At 42.5% G+C, this 20,914-nt stretch overlaps 2 protein-coding genes across 3 annotated transcripts; both read left to right on the forward strand.

Annotated features, from left to right (window-relative positions):
* The first annotated feature begins 3,392 nt into the window (after nt 1-3,392).
* CCT4 (chaperonin containing TCP1 subunit 4) lies at nt 3,393-10,627 on the forward strand. The gene is made up of 14 exons (XM_086745278.1): nt 3,393-3,618; nt 4,275-4,327; nt 4,838-4,927; nt 5,594-5,702; nt 6,500-6,642; nt 7,350-7,471; nt 7,560-7,692; nt 8,071-8,210; nt 8,497-8,593; nt 8,904-9,014; nt 9,280-9,410; nt 9,532-9,766; nt 10,002-10,115; nt 10,414-10,627. Exons 1-14 carry the CDS (start codon nt 3,501-3,503, stop codon nt 10,426-10,428), a joined length of 1,611 nt encoding a protein of 536 aa, XP_086601404.1. The 5' UTR covers nt 3,393-3,500; the 3' UTR covers nt 10,429-10,627.
* A 1,278-nt stretch (nt 10,628-11,905) lies between these two features.
* On the forward strand, nt 11,906-19,576 carry FAM161A (FAM161 centrosomal protein A). 2 transcript variants are annotated; one of them, XM_086745505.1, is made up of 7 exons: nt 11,906-11,998; nt 12,930-13,162; nt 13,599-14,789; nt 15,176-15,343; nt 17,457-17,556; nt 18,085-18,239; nt 18,886-19,576. In XM_086745505.1, exons 1-7 carry the CDS (start codon nt 11,906-11,908, stop codon nt 19,349-19,351), a joined length of 2,406 nt encoding a protein of 801 aa, XP_086601631.1. In that variant the 3' UTR covers nt 19,352-19,576. The 2 variants fall into 2 exon arrangements, with proteins under 2 accessions (XP_086601631.1, XP_086601632.1); XM_086745506.1 differs by lacking the exon at nt 15,176-15,343.
* The last annotated feature ends 1,338 nt before the right edge of the window (nt 19,577-20,914 follow it).

Below are 20,914 nucleotides of genomic sequence, written 5' to 3' on the forward strand. Positions count from 1 at the left end.
GAAGCACGAGCACCTTGTACAACGGTGACTATCAAAACAATTTCATGTTGGTAGCGGTTCACGGCCTCTGCCTGAGTACCAGAAAAGTTTGAAAGCCACAGAAAGTTTGTGCCACCGACGGACATCCCGGAAGCACTGAGCTCTGTCCTCAGTGTGCCCTTAACTAAAAATCTCTCTTCTCTGTGCAGCTGCCTGTTTACACAAAGCCAGAGAACGCAGAGTTTCTACCACATTCAGTCAAAGTCGGCTATAGGTCCAAGTCCTACTTGAAGGTCAGAGTACTAAGCACACAAATCTCATTTTTTTTTTCAAGAAACTAAGCTAAAAAGAAAATATTATGACCCCAGGACTATGCGTGGGGGTGTTTTCTGTATGATTTGTTATCGTTTCACTGCTCCTTCGAAATGCTGGAAAAGGTCAGAACAGGCAGAAATTATGATAAGAAAAACAATATAATGTGCAGGCAACTCTGAGTCTAAACTCAGCTCTAAAACAAGTGTGGAAACCTTCTGTGAGTGATGGCTCTAAACATGACCTAGCAACAAATTTGGTCCTTCAGGTCTGCTGCCTGAAACCCTAGCCTTCACCCTAACGTGAAGCCGAACTTCAGCAGCAAGCCTGACTGATGTGACACCGTCTCAGATAACTCTCCCCCAAGCAACACCAAATTATGAATACCTGAGAAACGTCTCTGCACAACCCTCTGCCTGGATCGGTGTTAACAAGCAACACACAGGTCAACAGGGCATTGCAGGAGGCAGCCTAACCATAAGGCTGCCCCTAAAGACATACGAGTGAAAAGAAAAAAAATAATCTCTATTTCACATGGAATTAAGTAAAAAAAAAAAAGAGTAGTAGCCAAAGCCCTAAACAAAACTCCACAGCTCAATAGCCCTATATGTCTGCTCTTCTAAATTACAGATAAGAGACATGAAAAAAAAAGTAATAAAACACAATGCGTGCTCCGGGTCCGTTGTCAGCCAGTGACACCTTCAAACCTGCAATGACCGAAGATCAAACCGAACCTTAGCCGAAGAGTTTCTACTGAACACAGAACGAGGCAGATGAAGGCAACAGTGGATGACAACAACCTTTAAATTAGCCAGACAACTCCTTTTACATCCAGTGCAAACCCGATTGCACAAACTAACGCTTACAAAACTCTTAACCCTAACTCTGCCCTGAAGCTCAGCTCTAGAGAAGCAACTCTGCCAGGCCAAAATTATTAGTAAGAAGGTAGCCGCTAGCCACAGCGGCCTTAAACTTAGCTCAGCAGCTTGTTACGTAGCAAGTAAAAATCCAGGCTCTCCACTCACTCTATCTGTATTTTCCTGCCAGAAAACGAGGTCTTTTGTGCCACTTTATGGCGTAAGCGAACGCAAAGCCTAGTTCAGCACCAGAGAAGCAACATCTGCCACTGCCCAAATTTATGCAATACCCTTAAAGGTAGCTGTGCCACTCACTGTATATACATCCAGGAGAAACCAAGAAGCTCCTGTGACACAACAGACCCTAAAGGTTTACACTTAAAACAGGTTTCTTCTCTGCCTGTTGCAAATGGAACACAAAAAGGCAAAGATCATTCACTTCTCTCTGCACATGGTCTCTGACAGACAAACAAATCATCTATGTTTCAATGATGCACAAATCTAACAAAAAAATTTCACAAGCAACTGTGAAAAACGGTTGAGGGATGATGAAATCATGTGACTACAGAGTCTTTGCCTATTTTTTTTTTTTTCTGACAACAGAACTGTCCAAATGCTTCATCTTCCTATATCACCACACAAAGCGGTGCCCTCACCGTGAGGACAGGTTTCACACTCAATGAGCTCTCGATAGAAGATGGAAACAGAAAACAAGCTCAAGAGCTCACATCCTTTGCCCGTTTCTTATAATATAGTGTCTTACATCAGCAGCACCTCACTAGCACAGTGACACGTTTCTTGCTGTATAACTGTCTCTATGTGGGAGCACTTCAATGGCACCCTGATTTTTCACATCCAGTCAGAAAGGGATAGGCCATAAAAACTATGTGGTTTAGATATTACTTGGACATTCTTCACTCAGTCAGAGCTCTTTTGAGCTGCTGTGGCTTATTTTGAACACAGTACAAAATTAATTCACTTTGTGGATTCAAGTCTGTGCTTTGCATCTAAACCATATTACGTTTGTATTCTGTTCAAAGCAAAGAAAGTAATCTAAATAGCTATTTAGAAATCCCCAAAAAGACAAGTGTACAGAGGCTTTTATATCAATACAGTAATTGAGGCAAAATCAACCTAACAAGTCTAAGCTATTTTTCAACTCTAGTGTTATTTTTATTGATAATAAAGCCTACCTTTTAAAAATGATGATACAAGCTGAAATAGAGTCCCTTCAGCATACAGGAAGACCAGGGTGTTACACAAAAATATACATTGTTTCTGTCCTTTTACTGTAATTCAAATCTGTCTTACTTCGCTTGCTGTAAAGCTTCTGCTTAAAACCCCTTTTTGGCAACAGGTTCTGCAAAACATTTAAAAAAAAAAAAAACAAACCAGGTGCTCAAAACCTACTTAAAACAGCTGCAACAGCAGAGCAGGTTATGGTCTTAGCAGGGGAAAAGCTGCGAGACGCCAGGGCAAATAAAGGCAAAAGACTGGGCCCTGGGTGAGACCAGAAAGGGCAGTGAGTTACAGCTGTACTCACATCCACTGCTGGTGCTTTATAGAACGGTTTGGGTTGGAAGGCACCGTAATGATCATCTGGTTCCAACCCCCCTGCAAGAAGCAGGGACACCTTCACCAGACCAGGTCACTCAGACCCCATCCAGCCTGGCCTGGAACACTTCCAGGGACGGGGCACCCACAGCTCCTCCGGGCAACCTGTGCCGGCGCCTCGCCACCCTCACAGTGAAAAATTTCTTCCATATGTCTGATATAAACCTGCCCTCTTTCAGTTAACGCCGTTATGTGGCACTGAGCTTAGCGGCTGTGCAACAGCCGCCTGTGAGAGCTCACGTCTCTAAGGCGGCCGAGTTCCACAGAGGCCGTGCAGCTGCAGGTCTGACCGACTCACTGATTTTTTGCGCTCGTAGTGAGAGGGAAGCGATCCCCCCCCCCCAAGAAACTCTTTCCCCAAAGAGCCCCCTGGGCCCCCCCTCACCGGCCACCGGGCCCCCCCGTGCCCCCACCCCTCTTCCCGCCATCAGCCTCCCCGCCCCGCTGGGCGGGAAACCTCCCCGAGGCCCCCGCGCCGCTCGCTCCGGACGCCCCCGCGGGTGCCATTAGCTGTCCGCGCCGTTCGCCTGCCAGCGGGGCGATTCTCTTCTCGGTTATCAGGGCGCAGGCGCGCAGTAGGCAGCTCTCGCTGTGCGTTGCGTGACGTCACGCGCGGCGGCCGGGCGGAAGGACCCCGGAGCGGAGCGGTGGTGGTGGCGGCGGTGCCTTCTGGAAGGTTCCCGGCGGGGGAGGCCGCGATCGCGGGGTTCATCCGTGTCCATCGGCGGCGGCTCGGCCATGCCGGAGAACACAGGGGCCAAAGCCCACGGCGGGGCGGGCAACCGGGCCAAGGGTACCTACCAGGACCGGGATAAGCCCTCCCAGATCCGCTTCAGCAACATCTCCGCCGGCAAAGGTGGGGGATGAGGGGAGGCGGGGGGGGGGGCGGCAGCGCTCCGCACCCGCTTTGTGCTGAGGGGAGGCGGCCACCGGCCTCCCCCCGCCGCGGGCGGCCCGGGGCCGGGCCCACGGAGGCCCTGAGGGAGCAGCGCCGCTTCTTGCCCCGAGCCAGCCGGTGGAAGGCGGGGGGGGGGGGCGGGAGGGTTGTCACACCCTCCCCTTTGTAAGGGAAACCTGGGGATTTGAAGGTTTAAATCCCGTTAAATAGTCTTTTTTTTTTTTTTTTTTTTTTTAATGGTAGGGAAGTCCCAGAGATGGGGTCAGGGCGCGTGGGGAGATGCAATATTTGGGGTTTGACACAAGCCTTGGTCGGATTATTTGGCATCATATAATCCTTCCACGTTATTATTCAGTTTTAAAATGGCGGTAATCAAGTGACTGGATGTTAATTGCTTAACAAAAGAGCTGTGGAAATCAGTCCTGATACTGCCGTGTTTTATATCCTTCTACTATTCAGGATGATTTAATGCTGGCAAAACAGCTGGGAACTGCTTCATGCAGGGAGATGCTTTATTTTCAGAAGAAATATCTAGAATGATGAAGTGAGTGCTTGTAGCTCTTTTGATCAACTTGCAAACATTTTGTTTGTTTGTTTGTTTGTTTTCTTGCTAGCTGTTGCCGATGCCATTAGAACAAGCCTTGGACCAAAGGGGATGGATAAAATGGTAAACCTTATATTTAGATTTTCAAAACACTAGGCTTACTGGAGATACTGTAAAATTAACATGTTTTATATAGGATTGTAGAGTCATAGAACAGTTTGGGTTGGAAGGGACCTTAGAGATCGTCAGGTTCGAAACCCCTACTCCTGGCAGGGACACCTCCCACCAGACCAGGTCACTCAAAGCCCCGTCCAACCGAGCCTGGAACGCTTCCAGGGATGGGGCATCCCCAGCTTCTCTGGGCAACCTGTGCCAGTGCCTCGCCACCCTCACAGTGAAGAATTTCTTCCTTATATCTAATCTAAACCTGCCCTCTTGCAGTTTAAAGGCATTACCCTTTGTCCTGTTACTACGTGCCATCTTTTGCCTTGAAATTCTTTTCCAAGATTCATTTATTTAAGGGAAAGTGTGAACTACATGCACATCTGTCCTGGTTTGAGAAATAACATCAGGAAAAATATTTTACATTGAGTATCAAAACTGATCAGAACTGTGTTCTCCTTTTCTTCTCAGATCCAGGATGCTAAAGGAGATGTGACAATCACTAACGACGGTGCTACTATTTTGAAACAAATGCAGGTTCTGCACCCTGCAGCCAAAATGGTAAGTGGTTTTTTTCCATTACTTGGACAGTTGTTGTGTTAGAACTTATTTTCTGGGACAAAATAACGCAGTAATGTTCTGTGTGGATTTAGGGAGTGTTACCCGCTAGTGATAGAGCAAGACATTTTGCGCAGCATGCTCCAAGATCTAAGATAATCCAGCCCAAACCACCTTCTCTCGTCTTAAGAAAGAAAAGTCAGTGGTGTCCTAAACTGCTGGGACAGAAGAGAATAAAAGAAGAGAATGAGTTATGTTATGGTCAGGTGGTCCAAGAGTACAGCAGCCTGGTCGTTTGAGAAGTTCAGTGTAGACCTCTTAGACGTGATTGTGGTTGGAGATGGAAATGGGCTTCCTGCGAGCCTTGACAGGAAAGGAAGAGGTAGGCCTGTTAGATAGGCGTGATCGGCCCTGAGCGTGGGAGAAAAGCTGCTTCGCTTCTGTAAGGGATCTGTTTCACAGCACTGGTAGGTGGGCAAGTAGGTGTACGACTATGGGAAGCAAGGTGCAGAAGGTGCTGGCTTCAAATTAGAAAAGGCATGATTTGTCCTGATACGATGGTTGATTTCAGTAGCGCTGCATTCTTGAATCTCTCTCTTTTTGGTAATTGTCAGTGTCTTGCAATTAAGTAGCAGTATATATAAATTTTTCTTATAATTTGCTGTTTAGTTGGTAGAGCTGTCAAAAGCACAAGATATCGAAGCTGGTGATGGCACTACATCTGTTGTTGTCATTGCTGGAGCTCTTCTGGATGCCTGTTCCAGACTTCTTCAGAAAGGTACAATAAATGTACAAAAACAGGACTGAAGGTAGAAGTCCTCTTTCCTCTTGTACGTGTGTGATGAGCTGTTCCCAGTTTAAACGGGAAAGGTGACTCGAGTCTTCACATTCAGGTTTCACTCATGTCCCGTTTTAGACTAAGAATCTGGTTAGCTTTTTGTTTTTAATTGAATGCATCGCTGTTGATACAGGAAATAGTGCCTAGATGATGTGATAAATGTTTGCTTGTAAAAACTCACCTCGATTGTACTTGTACTTCTCTCATAGACAGAGAGAGAGAGCGTAAGGAGGTGTAAATGAAATTTGGGACCAGTGATTCTATGGTTTCTTATACTCTGCAAATTTATCACCTCCCATCACTTAGAATATACAGCACATCACACACTCCAGAGAAATTTGGGCATCTTCATACACAGCTCTGGGAAAACAGTCTTTGCAAATCTGAAATAAAATCACAGTCAAGCTCCTCACAGGTATTACCTGAACAGGAGCAGCTTTGAGAATGCTAGGTGTAAACAAAATTTGGAGCAAGTATGTTTCTAGGATGCCAGATTTGGCAGGGAAATGTGCTGTACTTGTCTGTGAGGGCGAATTATTTGGGACATTTTTCTTCAGCTTTAGCAATGGAAAGTAATAAGGGAGGTCATCTGCTCATGAAGAACAGATTTTGCTAAAATGTCTTCAATTTATTCTGACATGAGTGCCTCTAAATTACTCTTAAAATGGAAAGAGAGCAACAAAACCCCATTAGTTTGAAAGCATGACTGTCTAACAACTGTTTTATCCTACGCACAGGAATACACCCCACTATCATTTCGGAATCATTCCAGAAAGCTCTGGACAAAGGTATTGAAGTACTGACCAACATGGCGCAGCCGGTTGAACTGAGCGACAGAGAAACCTTGCTGAACAGTGCGACCACTTCGCTGAATTCAAAGGTATAATGGATACTGGAACTTTGTACCTCCAGACTGGCTGAGCCTTTAGCTTTTCCCAGTTCTGCTGCTGTTTGCTTGTTAAGAATACCCTGCATGTCACAAATCTAGCTGGTTTGCAGACCAGCTGCCTTCTGGGCTGCCTTCTCTGAGACTGACTTTTCAGAAAGCCGTGGTTGATTCTCATTAAATTGAAGCACTCAGACTGAATTTTAGTCTGAAATACTTGCTGATCTTAGATGTTAGTTGTAAGTGTAAAATAAACAAGCTTCAACCAAAAACAGCAACAGAAAAGTCAGGTGGGATACTGGGAGCTTTTGCCAATTTCTTGTGTAGGCAGTTCTTGTTCGTGTGGCAGGAACTCCTAAAACAGCATCAAAATCTGGAGATGCGTGCTAGTTTCCCTTCCAGAAGAATAATCTGGGAAGCTCTCAAAAATCTTATTTTAAGAGTCAAAGAAAGAGAAATTCAAGTTTCTTCCTTAAGTCGCTAAGCATAGGTTTTCCCACCACCGTAACTGCTGTTTTGTTTAAATGGAGTAGCCCTTGAGAAGATACTGTATAAGCCATCTGGCTGATGGACAGAGAGGGAAAAATATCTTTATTTAAAAATTCAGAAGTCAAACAGTGAAATACATTATTATTTTGAAATTACTGCTGCTCAGTGTTAAATCTCTCACCTTTTTTTTCCTTTGTTTTTAAATCCCTTAGGTTGTATGCCAGTATTCTAGTTTACTTTCTCCGATGAGCGTGGATGCAGTGATGAAGGTGATTGACCCAACTACAGCTAATAGCGTAGACCTCAGAGATATTAAAATTGTCAAGAAGTTGGGGTAAGAAACCATTTCTAAGGAGATGAGTTTTGTCTCTGTGAAATCAGCTTCCCAAAGTGCTGGAGTCATGGATTGTTTTTGTTTCCAGAGGCACAATTGACGATTGCGAACTGGTTGAAGGACTAGTCCTGACTCAGAAGGTGGCAAATACCGGTGTAACCAGAGTGGAAAAAGCCAAAATTGGCCTCATTCAGTTCTGCTTGTCTGCTCCAAAGACAGATGTAAGTTAAACTATGACTAGAGCGAAACGTTTTGCAGTAGTACTTGGGAGATGCAAATGTAATGATAACACACTTTTTTTTTTTTTTTTTTAAGATGTTGTGCTGTCAGCTCTGTTCCACAGCTATAACAAAAGCGTGCTGGGTAGTGCATAGATACTCGTAACTCTTCAAGAAATTATAGTTGGTATAGGAAAGAAAATGGTTCTCAGGTCCAGTATTTCTCGTCATCTAAACAATCTGTAGTGAGACGTATTTTACTGTCACGCTTGTTTGCTTTGAATCACAGGCTGCTAAGTTAAAGAACGTGGAACAGCTTGACATTTACTTTTAAAGTCAGCAGTTGCTCGCTAAACTTGCTTTTTTTCTCTTTTTAAATAGATGGACAACCAAATAGTTGTTTCTGATTATGCTCAAATGGACAGAGTACTGCGTGAAGAGAGAGCCTACATTCTAAATTTAGTTAAGCAAATTAAGAAGGCTGGATGCAACGTGCTGCTGATTCAGAAGTCTATTCTGCGGTATGCTAATCCTGACGTACTCACTCGCTGTGTGTTTGGGGGAACAATGGGAGTTGTTTGACATACCTGGAACATGGAAGCCAAATAGTAAGTCACACTTGGCAGAGTGTGTCAGACTGGCTGGGACTGTACTTTTAGAAAGCACAAGTGTTGTTTATATTTTGAGTTTAATGACATCCTTACTTTGTAGTCTGAGGAATTTCAGCACTGCTGGTAAGAAGCTTGCAGCTTCTGACCTGGTTACTACAACAGCACTGTGGACTGACTGCTTCCCTCTTGTTTTTAGGGATGCGCTTAGTGACCTAGCCCTCCATTTCCTGAACAAGATGAAGATCATGGTGGTTAAAGACATTGAGAGAGATGACATTGAGTTTATATGTAAGGTAAAGTGAGTTATATATAAATGGTTGTTCAAATAGCAGCAGTGTTTAGAGCCTACCCCAAAACTAAGGACCCAGCCAGCGCCAGTTTATTGTGACGCTTTCCCAGGTTTCATGTTCTGACTATAACAGAAGAGCAGACGTTTCCCTAAAAGCAGTTTCTGCTCCGTTGAGCGGTCGTACTTCTAGAAAGAAGAGGGACAGATGTTAAAGCCATAGTTCTAACTGCATTTTACTGCAATATTTAGAGATATGTTAAGCAGTACGCTTCCTGACTCTGCAGCTCAGATCATGGATTTTTTTTTTTTTTCAGACAATTGGGACTAAGCCTGTGGCACATATTGACCAGTTTACTCCTGACATGCTGGGCTCTGCTGAGCTGGCAGAGGAGGTCAACTTGAATGGTTCTGGGAAACTAATAAAGGTGAGTGAGTGACAAAATGTTAACGCCTGCTTAACATCTAGTAATTCTTTTAATAACGACTGCTAACTGCAATCTAATAATTTCAGTAGTAACAGACATTAAAGTCCTTCTCATCCCTCAGTAGGCACCGACTTGGGAAGCGTAGTGGTTTTGCTTAGGCAGACCTCAGTACTGTGACAGAACTTACAAGTCCAAACTGAAGTCTATTTTTGTCTGTTACTTTTTTTTTCCCCGCCCTGTCCTATTATTTGGCTTTATGTTTTAGATTACAGGCTGCACAAACCCTGGAAAAACGGTAACCATCGTGGTACGTGGATCCAACAAACTTGTTCTAGAAGAAGCTGAGCGTTCAATTCATGATGCCCTGTGTGTCATAAGATGCTTAGTTAAGAAAAGGTAATGTCTCTCTTAATATTGTTATTAATACAATAAATTAGTATTGCATTAATGATACAGAAAACTTACCATTTACGCATTTAATGTAAAATGAGTTTTTATTTTTAATTTCTGTCCTCAGAGCTTTAATTGCAGGAGGCGGAGCACCGGAGATCGAGCTGGCGCTGCGCTTGAATGAGTACGCGCGCACTTTGAGGGGTATGGACTCGTACTGCGTCCGTGCCTATGGGGACGCGCTGGAAGTCATCCCGTCCACGCTAGCCGAAAACGCAGGTCTCAATCCCATTTCAACTGTGACAGAGCTGAGAAACAGACATGCTCAAGGAGAGAAAACAGCTGGCATTAACGTCAGAAAGGTAACAAGGAGTTGTATATGTGTAGCGTAGCTTAAAAAATATTTGGGCATTGAAAGGAAAATGTTCAGCATTAGGGCTAAACTATGTACCAGAACACTGCTGTCGAGAACAGAAGAGTACAATTCGATAGTCCAGCTTAGAGATGCCTGTCCTTTCCAGGATTCTGCAAGAAGAAAACTTGCTAAATCTGACTGGACTCTGACTTGCCCAAAGTAAAAGCTCCTTGTTCTCGTAGGGTGGCATTTCCAACATCTTGGAGGAGCTGGTTGTCCAGCCGCTGCTAGTGTCTTTGAGCGCATTGACTCTTGCGACAGAAACCGTGCGCAGTATTCTGAAGATTGATGATGTGGTGAGTGGTGTTTGCATCGTGTTTCATTTAATTGTTTTCTTCACAAGCCTCAGGATCGTTACTGTCATCTAACATTTTTTTATTTTTATAAAATTATCATGTAGTATTCTGAGCTTACGTGCTGTCCATTTGGCTAATAACTGCCATTAGAAGAAAATGAAATGCATTATAAATTCTGTGCCCTGAAGTAAGGAGTTAAGAAAGTGACTATAAAAATAGGATCCTTAAGCAGAGAAGTAATTGTTTCATCATCTCGTGTGGCTTTCTTGTTCCTGACGGTGTGAACTCTTCTTTGCAGGTGAACACACGGTAAGCTGAACAAAGCGCGGTGGGACTGTGCCCTAGAGCTCCTTCCCCGTAGTCTGGAATGTAGTTTCCTCACCGAAAGCGCCTGTGTGAATTGTCTTAAAGTCCACAACGGCTTACATACTTCTGTCACGTTAATTTAATAAAATTCCTGGTTTCAAAAAAGGAAATGCTGTTTGTCAATAAACATGCAGTCATCTGCCTGAGTCTTAGCTTTATAATTTTGCTAGAAATAAGGTAAACTTGTTACGGTTGCTTTTCTGTGTTACATGCTTCTACTTGGCCCTGGAGCGTTTAACAGCAGATAACTAGCTCTTGTAATATATTCTAAAAATAACAGGATAAGGAGTGCATCTTGCTGAAACTGTTGTAACTGTTCTTCTGTCACTCATATCATGGTGATGGTGAAGTCCCAGTTCTGTTCAGGAAAACCCTAGGAATTAAACTTCTGGAGAGCTTAAGTAATCCCACACCCCCAAATTAGTTGTTTTTCCTAAAACTAGATGAGAAGTAAAAAATATACTATTTTATAATAATGCAGATTACACTTTTCTAAAACAACTCACAGAATATACGTTAAAATCTGTTAATAGCTGAAGGCAGGGAGTACTCGTCGTGTCACCGCATCTTGGGGTGTGGGCTGCAGTCACAGTGTTGGGTGGGCTGTAAGGTGGGGTACCAGCGGCCCCAGGGTTCGCTTGGGTTAGAGTTAATTTAATTTGTGCACAGCTTAGAACAAACATTGTCCAACTTCTGATTCTCAGCCTGAAGTTTTGAATTAACCCTTTTATCTTCATTACTGCCACACAGAGATGAGCACTTTCTGTTTAAAGCAGAGTATTTGTCACAACTAACTCGTGTTTTTATTTATGATGGGTCAGATCTGTAGCTTTTCAGTAAAACCTCCACCAGTTTGTTGGCCAGCTACTGTGGAAATACTTTTCCATCACTTACATTCAGAAGAATTTAAATACTGATAAATAAATCAGTTAGACAATAGATTTAGGCATTAATGCTCTGTATGAATTACTTATTGGCCGTTTAAAGTCAGAAATGGTGCCTTCCAGCACAGGATTACACCTGACAATGCTGTCCCTCTTTTAGGTTAGGTATTAACTTAGATTAAAGCTCTCCTTCCCCATCATCACAAACTTCCAGTTCTTGACAAGATTTAAAACTATTGTTTCGTCCTTTAATCTTTTCACCCATTTCTTTGCATAAAAAACTTTTGTAATTCACTACAACGAATAGGTCCGGCCTATTTTCCCCTCCGAAGGGCTCCCCTGCCCCCCCCCGAGGGCAGGAACCCGTTCTCTGCCCGGAGCCGTGCTACTGAGCAGAAATCGGCCGGGCAAATTTAAATTAAAAAAAAAAAAAAAAATAAATGGCGAGAATAAACCAAAACCACAGGATAACAGCGGCTGGGCGGGAGCCTCCCCCGGCCCCGCCTCGCCTTCCCCCGCTGTCCCCGCCCGCCGGCCGCCATGGAGGGCCCGCACCGGGCGGCGGGGCCGGCCGCTTCCCGCCTCCGCACCCCGCTCCAGCCCCGCGTCCGGTCGCCCGCCGCCGCCGCGCAGGTACCGCGGGTTGGGGGGCGGGGGGGGGGTCGCCTCCCGGGCCCCGGGGTGGAGGCGGGAAGGGGCCGGTGGAGGCGGGAAGGGGGACGGTCTGTAACGGCTTTTAAAATTTGCTGCTTTGATCGCCTCAGTCCCCGTGTGGAGCTGGAGATTTGTGCAGCAGAAACCTGACAAAACACAAAGGTTTTTTTTTTGGTGTTAGAATGCTGAAGCTTCTTAAAATACCTCTGTGTGGAAAAGCATTATGCTAAATTTGGGATAAAGAAACTAGGCCCGTATTTTTTTTAAAAAGACAGTGCTTAAAGATAACATAAAGGAAGCCGAGGTAATCCTGACTAAATCCTGACTGGTTTAATAACTTCTGTAACCCCTAAAAACGTTTAAAGAATGTGGATACCTGCACTCGGCTGCAAGCTGCCAAACAGTATGGGAACTATAAGCCGTGCAGAATCCCTGTTAGTTCACAGTAAGTTAGGGAAATGGGAACAAACATTTATACGCAAGATCTCTGGTGACTTATTTTTAGAATGCTTATAGAAATGGGAGGCGGAGATGGTTCTGTGGTGTTTTTGTTTGTTTTTAAATAAAGGCTTTTGTAGAGTTGCATAGTGATTACAGAAAAACTATATTTTACAAAATAGTTTGGTTTGTTTTTTTTTTTTTAATAAGGCCTTTTGATTATATTTCCTGGTATAAATATATTGATTACAGGGACAGACTTAGGAATTTTATATGCTTTAAATAAGACCCTTAAGATATAAATTCTTACACAGTAAGATTATTCCATGTAACTCTGCATAACATTTCTGTACAGGTATCTTCATTTGCTGTTACTGTATCATAAATTAGACTTAATTAGGATAAAGCAGTATTAAGAACCTCCTTCCCCTTTCCTCTAACAGTCAGAAAATTTTACAAACGTCTCTTGTAGAATGGTTTTGATTTGGATTCAAATACCGACAGAGAGCAAGGAGACTGTGACAAGTGGATAGACTTTTCCAAAATGTACGATTCAAATCAAGAGTATTACTTGAAGCTGGAAGAGTTGAAGAACGCCCACATGGAGACCATGGCAAAATTAGAAAGTATGTATCGGAATAAATTGTATTTAAAAGGAGTAGAACCCTTGGACAAGAAGAATGCTGCTTCTGACGTGTGTTGCAGGTAAGTTGGGTGGTACCTCTGAAATGCTCTGCAGATATCTATAAAACAGCATTTTTTTTCTGGGGCTGGGTGGTGTTACTCTCCCCATTTCCTGTAAGCAGATAACACAGAAAAGTAAGTTTTAATAATAAAAATGCTTATTCACCTTGCTAACAGACAGTGCGATTTACAAGTGTGTGCAGCAGAGACTGGGCAACACGTTCAGTAAAGCACGGTGCCTTTCCTTAAGAAACGCTGACTTGTTCACCATCAGCACTTAAACTGTGATATGGTGCGAGTGCCCAGCGTGCTTCTCTTTTCCCTTCTCTCCCCCCTCTCCTCTTTCCCAGCAGCGCTGTCCATTTTTGTTTCTAATGGTGATACCTTGAAGTGGAAGCTACTGGCTTTGCATCAATGTTGGACTGGACTCAAACCAACTTTTTTTCCCTTTTTAAAGGCCGACTTGGGAAAAGAACTCGTATCAGCCTCTCAATTTGCACAAATCCTTTTCAGACTCCGACTTAAGTGATCCCTTAGGCTCAAGTATATCTGATGGGTCTGACAGAGAATTAGCGTTTGAAGAAAGTGGTAGTGATACTGGATCATCTGCATTTGCTAAGCAACGGATTGAAAAAATGTGGGACGGGTTCTCTCTGGAAGACTACATCTCCTGCACCAACCGCAGCTTACCAAGCTCACCTGCTTTCAGAGTGATACGGAAGAAACAGAAACAGAAAAGGTGGTCACCAAAAGTTACTGTGCCCAAGCCTTTCCAGATGACTATCAGAGAAGCTAGAAAAAAAGAACAGAATGTCAAATCAAAGTCACAGATTGAAATGGAAAATAACTTATTGAAGAAGCAACTAGAAGAAGAAGCGGAGTGTCAGAAAAAATTCCGAGCCAATCCAGTGCCCGCTGCCATCTTCCTTCCGCTCTACCATGACATTGTGCAACGAAACGAAGAACGCAGGAGGTCTGTGAAAGAGAGAAGCAAACTCAAGCTTTTGGCTTCTCAGAAGCCATTTCAATTCATTGAACGAGAGAAGCAAAGGAATGAAATTAAGAAAATGCAGTTAAGAGACCTTTCCGCACCTGAAAAGAAAACAAAACTGTTCAAAGCAAAACCAGTTCCTAAATTTGTTTATAGTCCAGCCGTTAACGATAAGCTAAAGGAGGAAGAGCTCTACAGAGAAATCAGGATCAGGATGAGAGCTGAGGAGTTGCTACGTAATTCATCTCTACCCAACAGCAGACTGGCTTTAAAAGATACCAATAAAAAGAAGAAACACAAGTGCACTGAAGCAAAGCAAACAGAGCATAAACCCAAGATCAAATCAAGCGTTCCAGATTTTGAACTGCTGCACCAGAAATTTCAGAAACGGCTCCTGCAGCAAAAGCAAGTGAAACACCTTACAGTCTGTGAACCTTTCGATCTTCGTACTCCGTATATTCCCTCAAACAAGGGGAAGATTTTGAAGGACATTGAAGAGGATGAAGAGAAGTTGAAAGAAACACGCTGGCCATACGCCTCTCCAAGACGTAAACCTCAAGCGAGACATTCAAGTGCAAATCCACATCTCTCTGGATTTGGAGGATCGAAATCGCCAAAAATCACAGAATCCACAAGACGACGGCTACAAGCCATAAGGTGACTGCTTTAGTGATGCTCTACATTTTGTATATAACTTAAGAGTAGATTTCTATTGTATTTCTACATATGTCATTAATTCTTCCAGGCAGTGAATATAGAACCTAATACATTGATAAAAAGACTTAATTATAATGGAAAAATTATAGGACTTAATTAGTATTTATGTTTGTTAAAGAAACATTGTGCATTTTTTCAGAACGTCCACAGGAAAGGGACAAAGGACTCCTGAATCCCTTGAAGCAGCACATACCTTGTGTCCTCCAATGCCAACCCTGTTTTCACCCTGTTTTTCTCTTCTCAATCTCTCTCTTTTCCCAAAGCTTCCTTTGAAGTCTTGCTCTTGACTTAAAATGAATTCAGCCTTAGTTTATTTTTCCACTCAGGAATTCACTTGAGGAAAAGAGAAAGCTGGAAGAACAACAAAAAAGGAACAGAACAAAGCAGAAACAAAGAACGAAAAAACTCCAGAAAATTGTAACAACTCGGGCTGAGGCCAATGACCCACATCAGAGCCTAGCTCAGATGTCTAAATCCAAATTAAAAACATTCAGGTATTTTGTAGAATGAATTCCCGTAGAATCTCTCATTCTACGTTGTATGTTAAGCATACAACGTAAAAAATAGCGTAGTCTAAGTCTACATAACTACACATTTGATAACTTATACACTGTACAAGCAGCAGGATTCTTGGGCAGCGACGATAAATCCTAATTTCCAGTAACCAGGCAAATTACCAGTAACTGACAGCAGTAGGGCAAAAGAATACAGGGGTGAATGATCACGAGATACACCTGATTACAAGATTCATAGCTTGGACTAGCAACTTTTAAGTTACTGTACTAAAGTTTGAGGAAGGTGTTTAGAGCGTGGTCCGGGATAGAGATCTTTCTGAGATGAGGCTGGAGGCTAGGGCTAGGAGTTAAAAGGTAACAAAGGAGGTTTCATCATTCTTCTTTGCTTTACATAGGTCTCTTTCTTTACAGCTAAAGTAGAAGATTGTAGATTTATTCTTAATAGACTGGTCTGTTATAAGCGAATTTGCCGAAATAGTGCAGCGCTACCTGCGAGACAATACCGCACACTGTCCCACCAGCAAGCTTCGTAACGGTTTTTCACCACCAAGGTTGCTGCACTGTGACCAGGAAGAGAAAATGCAGCAGAAACTGAAGCATGTGCATTCTCACGTCTGAAATCCTGAAGTGCGGTGGCTGGATATGTCAGAATCAGCACTGCAAGAAGCGTTTTGCTTGGCCACGTGGGCAGTCAGTGCCTACCCAGCAGACATCGATGCCCACCTCCCCTAAAAACAGCTGAAGCCAAAGCACACACAGGAAGAAACGGTGGTCTAGGATAAGCAGGGCTTACACAGGATCCTGGAGAGCAGAGCTGCAGCAGCAGAGATGCAGGTCAAAGAGGACAGTCCTCTAACTATTTGGTTAAGAGTCGGAGCTCAAGCGTAATCGCTTTTGCAAGACAACCGGCAGATACTGTTAATAACAGGAGTTTTATAATGTAAGTGTCCTTGGGCAGATGATCTGCTGACTCTAGAAGAGAAGCAGAAAACAGTTTGAGCAAGGTGGAGAACTAAGAGAGACAGTGAGCGTGTTTACAGATTTGATTTGAGTTCATTCAACATTAAACTTCACATTACAGCATTTAGCTTAATCAGATTTCAGGAGTATTGTGAAACCCTCATGCCTAATTCTTGTCTGCACGTAAAATGATGCTAGTATAAAGCAAGATTACTTCCCTAGTGCTGATGCATTAAGGCTGGTACAAGTGCTTAATTTGATAATGCTTATTTCAGCACAGGCTGGGTAATAAGGTATATTAACCTAAGCGCTCTCCTAACAGATAATCAGGTTTGTAGAAAGCCACCCGAGAGAGCAAGCAAGTAGCAAAAGTGAAGTTCAGTCCCTCAGAATGGTTAATAACTTGCCTCAATGCACAGCCACGTTGCAGAAATTCAGAGAAAGAGGCTGGAGGAGACATCACAAAGAGGTGTCTTTGGCACAGCCCGTGCTAGGTGGATTATCTAGTGCTTGCTATGGTTTGAGGTATCATTTCAGTCAATGAATCAACGCTTCCGTGATCCTGCTGGCCCCTGACAAACCAACTAGGGAAAGATGCACTGTGGTCCAGAATGTGGCCACCGTTCCTGTGAGATGGACCGGTAAAGTAGCTCGATTCTTATAATCAGCCTTTACCTTAAACTTCTGATTTTTATTTAATGATATTTTTTCCTATGGTGTATACTGATTTTATCAGTCATTTCAAACTGTTTAATTTTGCTTAGAACAACTAGAATATCTCTACGAAATCAGCATTTAAAAAACCCTAGGTATCCAAATTAAAAAAAAAAAAACTCTCTAAGTATCTAAAAACACTAAGAATGCAAACTCAGCCCCTGTTTAACCTCCCTAACCAGGACCTCTCTGCTTATCCACAGTGACTACTTCACAGACAGCTTTGTTCAGCGCTTACAGGCAAGCAATTGCTGAGAAAATGAGACAATATACCGCAGACCCTATAACCACCGTAAAATAATTTACTTTATTTAAGTAGGACAATATTGACTTTGTTATGAGCAATTTAACTTTCAGCTGCTGTAGAAAATTACTTTTGTATTATAAATTAATTTCTCTTGTACTCTGTTTCCCTTAGGAATTATGAGAAGCAGAGAATGCAAGAATATTTGCAAGAGTTGCAAGAAATGGAAGAAAGAGTAAATGAAAGGCCGTTGCTTTTTGAAAGAGTCACTCAGGTTGTCTTGCTTCTGCATTACCTTTTAATCTTCTCTTCAAATACTGCATAAGGCATTTGTAGTCAAACATAGATATTTGAAAAATACTTTTGAGACCAGTATTTGCCTATTTTAATATCTATTGTCCCATCTCCGTATAAATATTACTAATTTTTGTGGCTAAGCATTCATGGCTTGCTTGCTCGGGGAACAGAGATAGCTGTTCTAAATGTGTTGTCCAATTCAGATATAACATGAGTAACTCTAAACACAACAAAAATTTACAGCAAAAATGTGAGAGGTTATTATACAGAATATATAGCGCATCATTAGTCAGTGGGCACAGGGAGCAAACTATATTTAAACTAGAACAGAAGAGGAAAATCTGGTATAAAAATTTTGTTTTGCCATTCTTACCTGCAGTAAATAATCATTCAACTTGTCAGATGCAATTAAAGGAACAGAGTATTAATACAAATAAACAAAAGTATCAAAAGGCAGGCATTTAACGCATTCAGATAACACGTAACTATTGTGGTTCTCCTACAGAAAAATGCCAAAATAGCTGCAGAAAAACATTATTCTAACAGACTGAGAGCGCTGGGGATATGCCCAGAGTTTGTTTCAAAGAAAGGACAAACATCTAAATTGCTCCAACGCTCCAATGCTGAAGATTTTAATAACTCCACTGATGCCAGAGAAAGGTAGAGATTACTGAAGGCGCCTTTTTTTTTTTTCTTTTTTTTTGCCAGTACATACCTAGCAGTTACAAAGTAATTTTTGATGTGTGGGGTATTTTTCTTTACTTATTTGTAGTATTTAGCAGGTAAATATTTGACTATGTGGTTAGCTTTACTAATGTTAGCATTAGTATGTATTTTTAAATTGTTTTCTCTGAATTAAATATTATTTCATAAACCAGAGGAGAACGCTGGATACGTTATGTAATGCACTTTAAAGAAAAATGAAGAAAAACTATTTTTTTTGTTCCTTTCCCCCCCAAAAAAATGGTAGGTTGCTAGTAAGTCACATCACTCAGTATTGCCTTTACTGAATTTTTAAAATAAGCCTTATAAAAAAAAACTTCTCAATATCCATTAGGTGTTATGATATAAAAGGAGGTAGAAACAAACAAAAAAAAAAGAAATATGTAAGCAATACTGTTGAGTGGCTTTCTAGCATAAAAGGAGAACCCCTAGCATAAAAGGTGTCCCCTTTTTCTTCACCAATTCCACCCCAGCCAAGCCTAGGGGGACTTGTCCTAGATTACCTGAAGGTAGCATTCCTTTAAAACCTACTGGAAGGCATCTTACCTAAAAATAAAATCACACATGCAAATTGCCTTTTCAGAGTCAGCGAGGATAAAGCGAAAGAAAGGGAATCCTTTGAGGAAGCAGCTGACAGTAGTCCTCCATCTGAGCAGTCCTGGGAGGAGGAGGAGGAAGTGAAGAGAAGAGCCTCCAGCCAGGGTGGCCAGTCCAGTGAGCTGGAGGATGAGGAAGAGGCAAGAGGCAGCCCTCATGCTCATCAGCCTTGCCGTGCAGGGGAGGCCACATCCAGCCCCAACTCTGACCAGCACTGTGAAGAGGAGGAAGAGGAGGAAGAGAAAGCAAAGGCAGGCTTGCTGGCTGGCTGTTCCCAGGAGGAGGAAGAGGATGATGATCAATCAAGACCCAGCTCTCAATCTGACCAGTCCCATGAGCATGAAGAGGAGGGTCAGTCTGACCCTGAAGCTGAGGGTGCCTTCAGATATGAGGATGAGGAGTATGAAAATGATGATTCAGAAGAGAAACCCAGCAATGATGAAGCTGACTGAAAGGAAGGCAGATGGGATGGCCTGAGGCTCAGGAACCTATTTGATTGTTGGCAGTGAAATGGACACCAAAGAAACACTTGGCTTTTTGCTCCTGATAGAAAATCCTATGAATTTAAAGCTCTTAGCTCAACAGGTTTTTTTCCAGCACAGAAATGTTGTCTATTTTCTAGTAAGAACGATCAAGTTACTAATTTCCACCAATAAAATAATTTCATTTTATATTAATCTTCTTGATTCTAGTCATCTCTGACATTAGTGCACTTCTGTTCACAAAATGAACTGCAACCACTGTTGAATAATAATGGCTTCCTTGCTGTGTTGGCACGTACTGAGGCCTTATGTCCAGCTCCTTCTGCATGCTGGCAAAGCCAGATGGGGTTTTGGGGCCGTGATTTGCCATTATCAGTGCCTCCCAGTCTCAAACATTTCAGTACTTCTGAGGTCTGTTCCTGCAACATCTTCTAGGAAGACAATTTGTTGTGCAGTCAGACAATATGAACAAATTAATCTGTTCAGTTCCTTCCTCCTCTTCCCATGCGGTTCGTCTTCTGCCCACTTAAGGGAGCTGAACTGGCTCAGTGATGGGTTAGATGCGCGCCAGAGCCAGGAAAGATTATTGCTTTTGGAGGAAACAGGCTGTTACATCAACTCAACTACTTTGCCCAGCTAAAAAATTAACAGCATTGCAGTTGCTCCTCCCTATAGAGGAGAAAATGCCTAGAATACACTGAGAGGAGCCACTTAAACTTTCACAGGGATTTTTAACACTTACAGACAAGTAAGGTGGAAGTGTAACTCAGTATGTGATGCTGCAGATCTTGTATTACCAAGCCCCAAAACTGTTATTTCAACTCTATTTTGTTTTGAAGAGCTCTTCCCATGGTTATGTAAAATCATTCTTCATAACGTCACAAAAAATGCTGACATTAATCCTCAAATTTCTTTATTGAGACAGCAAACATACGCTGTAAAGAAAGAATCTTACTATATTGGATAAAAATGTAGCCCAGCTACTCTAGCTGCATGAAAGTAGGGGAAGAAGTACTTTAGTACCATGTCTTCCACACTTGCTGCTCAGGACTTCCGCTACTATACAAGAAGAATGCAAATGGAAGGTTTGGGCTTGGTTGTTTTTTTTTTATTATTATTTCCTCTCCTTTATATCAGTAGTACCTTCTCCTGCTATTACTAGCTTTCTTGCTTACCTGTCATGTGCAATGTTAGGAGAGATACTATAAGAATGCATCCACATAGTAACAGACCACAAACAAGGATTGCAAACCACCTTTGTTGGGCGGTGTATAATGCAACATTGCACAGGTGCTAAAAACGTGTTCACTGAAAAGTAAATACAATTTTTTAAAACTACTGGGTTTGCAGAAGCATCTGCAGTGACTAACAATATGGATTATTATTTTTTCTTTGTGCAAGTGCACTAACCAAATCTGTTATTATTTCTTCCTTTTGACTTTGAGAAACTGTGTAACAAGATTTGGAAGTTTATCATTATGACTTACTTATTTTTTTCAAGTGTGAGTGTAACTAATATGAATTTGAAACATT

The sequence above is a fragment of the Chlamydotis macqueenii genome, chromosome 3 (assembly GCF_036417535.1).
Source record: "Chlamydotis macqueenii isolate bChlMac1 chromosome 3, bChlMac1.mat, whole genome shotgun sequence".
In the NCBI taxonomy this organism is placed as follows: domain Eukaryota; kingdom Metazoa; phylum Chordata; class Aves; order Otidiformes; family Otididae; genus Chlamydotis; species Chlamydotis macqueenii.